Source organism: Oncorhynchus tshawytscha, linkage group LG09 (genome assembly GCF_018296145.1).
Source record: "Oncorhynchus tshawytscha isolate Ot180627B linkage group LG09, Otsh_v2.0, whole genome shotgun sequence".
NCBI lineage: Eukaryota > Metazoa > Chordata > Actinopteri > Salmoniformes > Salmonidae > Oncorhynchus > Oncorhynchus tshawytscha.
Window position 1 is genome coordinate 82,488,784 of NC_056437.1, and position 11,345 is coordinate 82,500,128.

Below are 11,345 nucleotides of genomic sequence, written 5' to 3' on the forward strand. Positions count from 1 at the left end.
GTACTTTTTGATGCATTTCTTGATAACAAAATCTAAAACTACTCTGGATACATTCTGTAACATGATAAGACTATTCCTGGAGAATATGGGGCAGGTGTAACATAAGACCCCCCAAAATGACAAGGGTCTGAGTGAGTAGGTTCGAGAGGACTAAGTGGCCACACACCTCTCCAATGTGTGCACAGTTCCTAAGCATTTTCAATGCACTTTTATGAGTCAAAGAAGAGTCTTCAACCAGAAGGATTTTGTTTAGCTCTCCTAGCTGTGCTGTTGAGGAACTAGAGCAAGCACACTTGTAGTTGTTTCGTTTGGAACACAACCCTGCATTCCTGCCATCACACAATTACTATTGTTGTTTACGCAATCCAAAAATGGTCCATTATAAATCGCAATCTGGGTCAGGTGGGCATGATTTGAAAGCTTGTTCTATTGCCTACATGACTAACTAAGTTCTAAGATAACATCTTACAGTGTTAGGCTTTCACAAGACAATTCAGAGAAATGGATTGTAATCTTGGTGCGCACAGAAAATATTCATGTTCGTGTTGCTCAAGTTCAGTACAGCTGTCAGTCAAAACCCATACAGCACTGTGAAGTTCAGAGCCAGAGCTCTGATGTCATGTATAGCATGTTACTGTACAGTAACTGCATTCCAATTTAGGCACTTATTAGTGCCCAAATCTGTCATTTTCAATCCATATACAGGTACGAGTGTAAAGGGCTACAAAGATTAGGACATTTATTGAAGAAAAAATCCACTGCTATTTGCTTTCCTTCATTGAAATCTGAAGGGTTATCAGAAAGTAATTGTAAATTTAACAAAGCCTGTCTTTCAATATAGCATGTGCTAATCCCCTAAATGCCAAATCTGTATGCTTAATTAGCTGTTGAGATGTCAATGATGAAGAGAGCACCCCATGTCACCTCTTTTTGTGGTCTGTGTTTTAAGGGATCAAACTACCATAAGACCTCATTAACTATATGGGGCTCATCTTTTAGGACAAGAGCTCAAGGGGATTACCAAACAGTTGCACTTTGTGTCTGTCAGTCAGAAGACGGTGATGGAAGTTGTTCATCCTGTAGTGTCTTCTCATTCTGCCCTTAGGCTGTTTCCAGCTGTGCTGCCCAACTGTGAGGAGCTCAATGACCTCTTTTTGTTCTCTCTCTCTCATTAGACACCCAACAGCAGGACAATGGAACCCTTGTGGACACTTCATGACTGTGACATCATTATGTGTATGTGAGAGTATTGTCTCAAAAGTATGGGGTGGGTTGGTTCCGTTTTCAGTTAATATGGTGTAATCTTCAAGACTGCAATTCTATAGCTGGCCACCAGATGTCAGAGGTCAAGCTTTTGAGTGACAATGGATGGAGAAGGACTTTGACAAGGCACAGAGGTAACATATGTTCATTAATACAGAAACAGATGCATCCATTTTCCTTCTTAGACTGTCATTATGACTTTTAAAAACAATTCACCCATTGCAAGTAACAATTGACATGATTAAGAAAACATAAAATACCCCCCTGTATATAGTCTCGCTATTGTCATTTTACTGTTGCTCTTGAATTACTTGTTACTTTTATTTCTTATTCTTATCCGTAATCTTATCTGTATATCCAACTGCATTGTTGGTTAGGGGCTCGTAAGTAAGCATTTCACTGTAAGGTCTACTGTTGTATTCGGTGAATGTGGCTAATACAATTTGATTTAATAACAGTTTATTATTTACATACATATGTTCAATGTGTGTGTAAGGGCAAATATAACTTGGTGGTGGGCTCAAAGTAAACTTACAGGTCATTAATTCACTTGTATAATCGTTAGGTTCCAGGGTCATTCAAAATGCACAAAAACACTGCTCCCACCAATGTAAAGTGCAGTTTAGAGGATTCGGAAAGTGAAAGTTAGACGTCCTCAGTGATTTTGTTTTACTTTTCCTGTTCAAATATCCCAAGTATAAATACATACACTAAAGGGTTAAAAAAAATATGTTTTAAGTAAAATAGTGTTTTAGAGACAACCGCAAACTTTAAGTTAACTTCAAGGATTTTGGAGTGGCAGGTTTGGGGCGGCAGGTAGCCTAGTAGTTAGAGCGTTGGGCCAGTAACCGAAAGGTTGCTAGATCGAATCCCCGAGCTGACAAGGTAAAAATCTGTCGTTCTGCCCCTGAACAAGGCAGTTAACCCACTGTTCCTAGGCCGTTATTGTAAATAAGAATTTGTTCTTAACGGACTTGCCTAGTTAAATAAAGGTTAAATAAATAAAATAAAAGGAGATGGTCAGATGTGATGTCATCAGCCTCCTCCTTGTTTGAGGAACAATGGAGAGCAAAAGAGGAAAGTACCACCTGCCCCTCCCCCTGCTTGTTCATGTCATACCTGGACCACCTATTGAGATGTGCCTTTTGTTTAGTAAATCATGTGTTAAATGAGGTGAAAAGGACACTAGTGGACATTAAGGCCAGACAGAGACCGCACACAGGCTCTATGTTAAACATGTCTTTATCTAGAAGCCACCACCATCTCAATTAGTTTACGTGACAGACAGGAATTTATGTCTTTTGAATAGAACTTGCTAACGGCTGTTGAAACCTCATACTTTTGTTTCAGACATGATGTGAGGGAAATATTACATACTTTTGTTTCAGACATTATGTGAGGGAAATATTACATACTTTTGTTTCAGACATTATGTGAGGGAAATATTACATACTTTTGTTTCAGACATTATGTGAGGGAAATATTACATACTTTTGTTTCAGACATGATGTGAGGGAAATATTACATACTTTTGTTTCAGACATTATGTGAGGGAAATATTACATACTTTTTCTTGTCATTCATACTGGTTTCTTCTCAAGCTTGTGCAGGGACTGTTAAAACAGGCAGCCCAGTTAATCAACAACAAAAAATAAGCTTTTTACACAACTATTCTCATTCACTGTTCACAGAGGTCTTGAATAAACAAAGCTAGCTCCTTACCGCTTCCCACAATCCCAATGCTGAATTGTATCTTAAAGGCCCCGTGCAGTAAAAATTCAGTTTGTGTTTTGCATCATATTGTACAACAGCTGATGAAACTAACAAGATTTGATCAGTATTATTTCCTGGTTGAAAATACATTCTACAAAGGACCTTCTACCCAGCAGGTTTTGCATGGGTGGAGTTTTGTCTTGCCTGGTGACATCACCAGGTGGTAAATGAGTTAATAGATTAATAATAAAGAGTTCCAAACCTCTCTAACAATAACAACTAGTTTTCCCTTTTCTCCTCCCCACTCAGACCACAATTATTGCTTGTTAAAACGTTTAACGCTTAAAAGCAACAAAAAAAACAATTTAGATCATTTTAATGGAAAACCATTACAGTAAGGTACATTATTGTTACCCATAAATGATTTGATATAAAAAAAACGGCTGCATTGGGCTTTTAAGACCCGTTACCAGAGCCAACACATGATTGGTGTTGTTGACTCACTCTTCACAGGTTCCAAGACTAACACACAAATTGTAGCTGGCTCAACTGTACAACCCAAGTTCAGCAGGGTAGGACATAGGAGCATTTTACAACTCACGCTTATACGTTTTTGGCTCAGACATTGCACTAAAAGAGGAGAGTGGTTTTACTCAGAAAACGACTCGCTACAACACAGTTCCCCAAAAAACAATCATCCAGATTACTTTAATCCATAAAATGATCAAATGTAGAAAATATGAGAAACATTTTTTTTAAATCTAAAGATCGTTCATCCTTTTTGGTGCTTTTTCTGTTCACAGCAAAATGGTCTTTGTTTTTCAGCAGCACATTTGTCATGGAGTGTCTTTCTACCTGGCCTGTCTCCTCTTACAGTTAACTTTGGCATTAGAACCTGCCACCTCAGACACATATAGTCATGGTATTGGTCATCTACAGGACGGTTTCCCTTTTCACTGAAGAATGGCAATCCAAGTCTTCCCAGTTCATCAGTCTTATTTAGGCTCCAGTTTAAAATCACAACTGACAAGAGGTGTTTAGACATTCAAGTTTGTCAGTATGGAGTAACCCACAATGTAGAATTTCACTATCTTCCAGCATACTGTCACTGCAGGATGTTCCTACAGTACAGTCAACCCATTGGCTGCTGGGTCTGATTCAACCTATGGAGAATGTGTGCATTTCCCCTGTCTGTTATCCTCTGACCAGTTTGGCACATCAAGGTGGATAAAAAGCATCAATACTCCAGTTGTCCTTGTCATCGTGTGTCAGTAGCGAGTCTGAGGATTCAGACTGGTAGGGTGGCACTGTTGGCATCCTGAGTGGATGGGCACTGAGTGGTTACCTCTGACTGAGTGGTAAGGTCTGTGCCAGTGTGCGGAGGGTAAATGTTCTGGGGATGAGGGGTGTCTATTACAGACCTCAGAATGTCAAAGGGCACTTCAATGGAGTGGCGGATGCTCTCCTCATACGTTGGAGGGGGCTGTGGGAGAGAAAGAGTAAGCTTTGGTTAACACTGCTTTAGAACCTAGGGTAAGTGGGTACGTGTCAAATGGGTGAGTGGATGGCTTAATTTGAGTGGGTCGCGGCTCATCATATCAAGCTATACTTTGTGACAAAGTGAGCCACTTAGAATGAGTCACCTTCCTAAAATAAAGGTTAAATAAAAAATAAATAAATAAATGCTAACACTTATAATTGAGAGGCTATAAAAAATACTGAAAATGTTAAACGCTATATATTCCACACACACAACAAAATAACCCATGACCTTCTAAAATGACATCCCATCTAAGAATAGAGACTCCATTTCCCAGGTGTAGGTGTTTCCTAGCGTGTATTGGCTGATACATGATCTCTAACATCAAACCTAATGGCATCATGTTAGCGTTTACATGACAGATTAGGTTGGCAGCACCCGGGCTGCCTTTAGCGTCACTCCTCCAGTACAGAGCCTATCTCCGTCATCAGCCAGCTCCTCACTCCCTGACTAACCCCTTATCTTTTAATTGCTTGGGGCCCCCGCGGGCGGCAAGGACAGCCCTGCACGCCTCTAAAAACACCACACACGTACAATGCAACAAAGTTTCACTCCAGCCTTTACGGCAACAGCACAGACAGGGCAATTATGGGACATCAGACCCCCTCTAAAGTCTGACAGGGGCCACTTTGAGCTACCGGTGACAGGATGGGGGACTGATGGGAGGGCACTTATTTACTGGGATGTTTACTAATGAAAAAGAGGAGCAAAAAAAGACGAGTAAAGGAGGAAAAAAGCACAAAGCTGCATTCTCTGCCACTGTTTACACTGAGGACGCAAGCTTTAATTGTGTTTGATTTGCCCTTTTCTCATTACCTTGTTTGCTCGAGCGTTACGCAAGTCAAAGCCCCGGCGAAAGATCAACACAGTAAAACCTGGGAATGCGCAGTCTGTGCATCACTACAGCAGAAGATGAGATGATAGGGCTCCTATTTACAGTGTTCTGAATAGTGTTTCATCTTAGAACAAGCTCCAGTTATCCTGTGACAGCACATTCATAATGAACAAAACCTTTCAGTTATTCTCTTTTGTAGGTCACTGCACTTAGGAGTAAACAACAGATTATATATGTGAGGCTCTTTAATAATGGACTAAAGATGGACTTTAACGTTCAATAACCTACACTTTCAGGCAGCGTTCAAAACTTATGAGAACACATGTCACTTATCTCAATGCTACCCCCCCCGCCCGTTATCTGACCTCAGTCAGCATGGAGCCCTCCACCACCCCGGTATCTGACCTCAGTCAGCATGGAGCCCCACCCCGGTATCTGACCTCAGTCAGCATGGAGCCCTCCACCCCCCCGGTATCTGACCTCAGTCAGCATGGAGCCGTTGAGGCCGAAACGGTCAGCGATCATCATGTGTATCTGTCTCTGGCGGTCCTTCTTCCTGACACTCTCGTAGGAGGGCAGCCTGGGGAGGGGCGCCTCCAGGGAGGGCAGGCGGTAGCTGGAGGGCAGGCCGATAAGGAACAGCTGCCCTGACTGATGGAGAGAAGAAGCAGACAGCCGGGGAACACAATGGAACAGTTAGAGAGATGTCACAAACACTTTGATGGAAGATACTGCTGGTGTCTGTTTGGTCATGGAGAATCCGTGTCAGTGCATCACTGCTGACTATGCGCAGCAGTAGCGGGGCCTCCTGTTCCTGGAGATTTTTTACAAGAAAAACATTGTACCAAAAAACAAATATTATTTAACACTATAAAACATGACACATGTATATATAATATGATATACTGTATAATATGATTTTATTAAATCTTGGAATTGGTCTGAGCCGGTATTGCTTATTTTATAAAGCAATGTACTATCGCTATACCCTCTTGAGGGGCTCCCTGGCCTGAGACTGGCGCTGCGCTGCTGGTGATTATGGCTATATGAAATTGCATTGGCAATAGCCTTGTTTGTTAATTTAGTAGAAAATACACTTTTATATTCCTGTGCCCTTATCACAGTCAAGACATCCCTATTTTATAGGTAGAATATTATGGAATATATAACAAAATAAATAGAAAACAATATTTTTGAAAAGCAAAGATTTGCAAGTGCGAAGTAAGATGCACATCTCATGACTGGAATGGTTACTATTTAAAAAGAGTGACAATTTGAGCAGGGTCTCATGAGCTCAATTTTAAGTTGAAAGAGAATTTATTCAGGGATATAAACCGTATCATTTCTTATTTTCGACAATATACATAGATGTTAGTTCGGATTAGGTTCTGCCTGTTCTTTGGACATTTCAAAATGTATTTACAATTTTACATTGCATGATTACGCATGAATGACCCCATGACACGACACATCTGTTCGGTGAGTAGGTTTACTATAATGTTCTTCCCTGTAACTTGTTCTTAAATGACATATGAAAGCAAAAGTATTCTATTCTATATTACATAATTAGGTTGAACTATAGCACAGTAGTAGACACATGGGATTCAGTTCCTTGTGCTTGACTACAGAGAGCAATAGCCTATCAAATTGATGTGGATGTGTTTGCTGCTTATGTTGTAGACTGCGGTCTACCTGATCTTGCATGATTGATGTTATTTAGTTTACTGTCTGACTTATCTAAAGAGCAAGGTGTAGCCTAGGCTTAATTCTTTCTCCGTGGTTCTGACTTGTCTGCTCGTTGCACATTGCCTTGTATCAATCTGTGCGCTTAATAATCCTGGTGCAGGTATAAACTACTTAATGATGATTGACGACCATTCAAATATTAATGCATTTATGATACCAGCTATGATACACAGGTATCAATGGGACTGACAACGTATTGACTGAAAACGTATTGACCCATCCAGTGCTGGGCCTTTTTACCTGTGAGTGTGTATTGTCGTGAGTCTGTTCCAGACAGGGGTTTCCCACCAGTGTCTGTCTGCTGCTGTACTGAGGAGGGGCATCCTGCAGGAGGACAGAGGGAACAGTGATTAATGTGAGTTAGACTATAGTATGATGAACCCTCCATTAGCACATTAACTACAGAGATGACTGAACAACTTCTAACAAGCCTACATTTGAGATTCAACAAGAATCTAATTAAAATAGAGATTGAATGTCGACGATCTGCCCAACGTTAACCTTGTACAACATCCCAAAAGTCTTGCGAGGTTACATTCTGTTTTGATAACGCAGTGGTAATCAGTCTGGTAATTACGAGGCTAGCCCAACGTCCCAATTAGGAAGACTTTCCCTAATTTCAGCCTCATTGACCAATTGTCATGCCTTGTTTCATTTGTTTTGGACCTGACTGTTTTAGCAATACCATAAATTATCTAGCCAATAAGACGACCACCCTACAGTTTCTGTGCCTCCTCCCACTCCCACCCATTTCAAACAAGATTAGGCAGGCTCACACTGGATGAGGTGCTAGAATTCTTCAAAAGCCCTGCCGGAAAACTAGGTGATTACCCTGGGCCTAAATGAGTCTCTTTGTATTGAGGACAATGCAGTGTCCTACTGTGTCACCAGGGTCCCTAGCAAGAAACCACACAGTGTGACCTTTTCAGCATCTCTCTCTTTCCTTGTAACTGTAGCAGGTTCCTCTTAACAAGCATGCTCAAATACACATTATGGCCCCCATAGTTAATTTGGACGACATTACATAGCATTACAACAAAGGATTTTTTTGCCTGAGAGTTCCATCCAGCATTTTTTATTTATTTTATTTTTACCTTTATTTAACCAGGCAAGTCAGTTAAGAACACATTCTTATTTTCAATGACGGCCTGGGAACAGTGGGTTAACTGCCTGTTCAGGGGCAGAATGACAGATTTGTACCTTGTCAGCTCGGGGGTTTGAACTCACAACCTTCCGGTTACTAGTCCAACGCTCTAACCACTAGGCTACGCTGCCGCCGCATTACAACCGGCCATGCTCGGAGTCCCAATTGGCCCAGCGTCATCCGGGTTAGGGTTTGGTCGTCATTGTAAATAATAATTTGTTCTTCACTGACTTGCCTAGTTAAATAAAGGTCAACTAAAATAAATAAAAATGAGGATGCGTGATGAGTAGGAGAACGGTTGTAGCAATTTACATAGGAAAATTGCCCCACTGCAAATCACGCATAGGGAAGTAAGCTTGTTCATATTGACAAAATGGTCACCTTCAAAACATCAGGGCCAGTTTGATGCCTGCCTGAACAGGGACATCACTCACGTTCCCAGTGATGCAGTTTGACCTTTGTCACCACCCCTCCAGCATGTGACAGAGAGACGCCACAGAAACATTGATGTCAAAGGTCACCTTCCCTCGCTAGGTTGCACTTTCAAGGGGCGAAAAAAGTCTTCAGGATAAAAAAGGGAAATGTCCTTTTGTTTACTGCCTCTGATTCACCCAGCATGAAAAAGCACAACCGTGTAAAATCAGAGCTGAAGTGGGGGGAGGACCCCATCGGCAGTGTGCCTTTTTCAGTGCCGCGACCTGAAGGAGAGCCATTGTTCCCAACACCCACAGGAGGGTCTGGCCATTATTCAAACTGAAGCAGGGAAAGGTATGTGCAACAACACATATAGAGGAAAGTAAACGTTCCATAGAAAACAATAGAGGATTTTTTCCATGTGAGCCTCCCTCGCAATCTGGCTTGCCTTGAAGTTGGTGTCCTTGTAATGATCTTGTAACAAAACCATCCTCTTCTGCAACATGCCTCAGTTAACCAGTCACTATGACTATATGGGTGACTGCATAGGATTTCAGGGAATGTGTAAACAACATAACAGGGACACCAAAAACAACAAACTGATTTCAACAAATCGGTTTATATATAAAAAAACAACTTAAATCGTCAGGAAACTTGATTTTTTTACTTTGCTCACACCACCAGCTAGCTGTGTATTCTTTCACCCAATACAGATCCCAGAGGTCATCTCCATACCCACCAAGATCTTTCCATGTTTACACCCCGTCACCCACTGTTTACTATATAGACTAGACTCCACTCCCCACACTGACAATATGGAAATAGTGACGAGCAATGTTGTCTGATGTGTCATGTGTGGGTTATTCTAGCTGACAGCAGGTCAAAATGGCTGACATGTACAAGAGGACAAGCCTGTCTATTCCTGACAAGAGACAGCAAAACTTTTCTCTAATCTGTTCAGGCCAGAGCCAAACATAGCAGAGACGAGATGTTGGTGTTTCCTGTCTCTCTGAGAAAGGGAAAGAGTTGGAAGGTATGAGTAGTGTCCCTGTTCTCCAGAGATAACATACTAACCCTACCCCAGGGACGCAGGTCAGGAAGAGGAAACATGGAGGATGGGCAGAAACTAAAAACTGACCTCCATGGAGAGTTTATACGTCCTGTTCCCTATTTCCTGTACCAGGTTAGGGACTTGAATATTGGTCATAGTTTGAAGTTGTTAAATAGTATTGATATGTATGAACCTCCATACTTTGGGCATCCATCATGGTACCATTCATATAAGATACTCTTGTCTGCTAGGTTCTATTCTCTGGGAGGGAGAGGAAAGGAGGTCAACAGTGATACAGAAGACTTCTCTGTGCCAGTGTTTGTGTTCCTCACTCAGGGGAACACTGAATATTGTATCCAGTTTCTGGTTTCTGGGTGAGATTTGCCAGTAGGCTGTGCAGGATATGCTTGTCTGCAGTCAAGATCAGATTTTCCTCCGCCCTGTGTTAGCCATTCATATGTTTTCATATGTTTTCATACAACATGTTTTGAGTCAAATGTTTAGCTAAACAATCTGTTTGTAATATTCTCATTGTAGTGGTGTTGACACATCACAAGATTGGCGCAGGTATCAATAGCATTTGTCAATGCTGCCTCACCACACACTATGGCCCATGATTGCTTTGGCACTCAGGGATAGTTATGGAAGCTGGAGCTCATAGCCAAAGCACTATTAATAATTCCATGAAATGCAAATGCATGGTTTTACAGTGATCATATCAAGTTTATTCTGGGCCTGTTCCCATAGCCATGCAAATTAAACGTGCCAACTCTTAATGGTGCTGCATTTACTTTGCATGGTACATTTGGCCTCAGTCACATCTAATCTGTATCTGTGCCTAACTTTAATTTATGGTTTGTTTACAAGTGACACTTTCTCATTAATTGTATCTTTCACTAAAATATAGTGAGTGAGCTCAAGGTCCTTACCATGTCTCCATGGGTGTCCTTGCAGCAGTGAGGTTCTTTCCGGTATATGGACAGCAGCACCACGATCACCACAAAGAACACCAGACCTGAAACTAGTAAAGGAGAGGAGAAGAGAAAACTCATCACCCGCTGTTAACAATGCATCAAAATGACAATGGACATGCACTTGTACAAAAGGTGCATTATGTAATGCCTCAGTCTAATGAATGTAAAGTAATAGTTTATTGTAGTGTTCAGAACACTGTAATATGCGGTTGCTAGGGGACAGAGCTTTTCCTGCTCAGGTCACAGGTAATTAAGTTGAAACGCTGTGTGGACATACTGTGTAGACTATTTAATGGAACGCTGTTCACAATATGTTTCTCAATATGTGGACAGGGATAATTGGCAATCATAATGTTAGTCGCAGTCGATTTTCCACACTTAAAATTAATTTACTATCAAATATAAATGTGAAGTCAACCATGTAATTCATCTTCGGATACAAAACCAGTCCAAGAGGAACACTAGTAGCTTCATGATAATACAGATAGGTTCTAGAAATAGAAAGCTTCATATCTAATGTGGCAGGCAAATAGGCTGCTATCTACAGTGACAGCAGCTGGCGAACAGTGTATTCAACATATTCCTTATCACACCACCACAGCAGTGATTTGATGAAGTAAAAGGATCCATCACTGGTGTGAGGCAACAGACTCCCCATCCAGATC

General features: G+C 41.3%; 2 protein-coding genes across 2 annotated transcripts in view; one reads left to right on the forward strand and one right to left on the reverse strand.

Moving 5' to 3' along the window:
- Positions 1-2,487: 2,487 nt before the first annotated feature.
- LOC121847250 lies at positions 2,488-10,727 on the reverse strand (the record flags this gene model as incomplete). Its single annotated transcript, XM_042327666.1, is given in 4 exon segments — positions 2,488-4,459; positions 5,832-6,002; positions 7,338-7,421; positions 10,636-10,727. Coding segments are annotated over 4 exon segments (542 nt in total), but the record flags the coding sequence as incomplete, so codon positions are not given.
- Positions 10,728-10,883: 156 nt separating this feature from the next.
- LOC112243700 (xylosyltransferase 2) overlaps positions 10,884-11,345 on the forward strand; it is a 3,144-nt gene continuing 2,682 nt past the window's right edge. The window contains exon 1 of the mRNA XM_042327892.1: positions 10,884-10,919. Within this exon, the coding sequence (XP_042183826.1) occupies positions 10,884-10,919 (36 nt within the window). The remainder of the gene's footprint in view (positions 10,920-11,345) is intronic.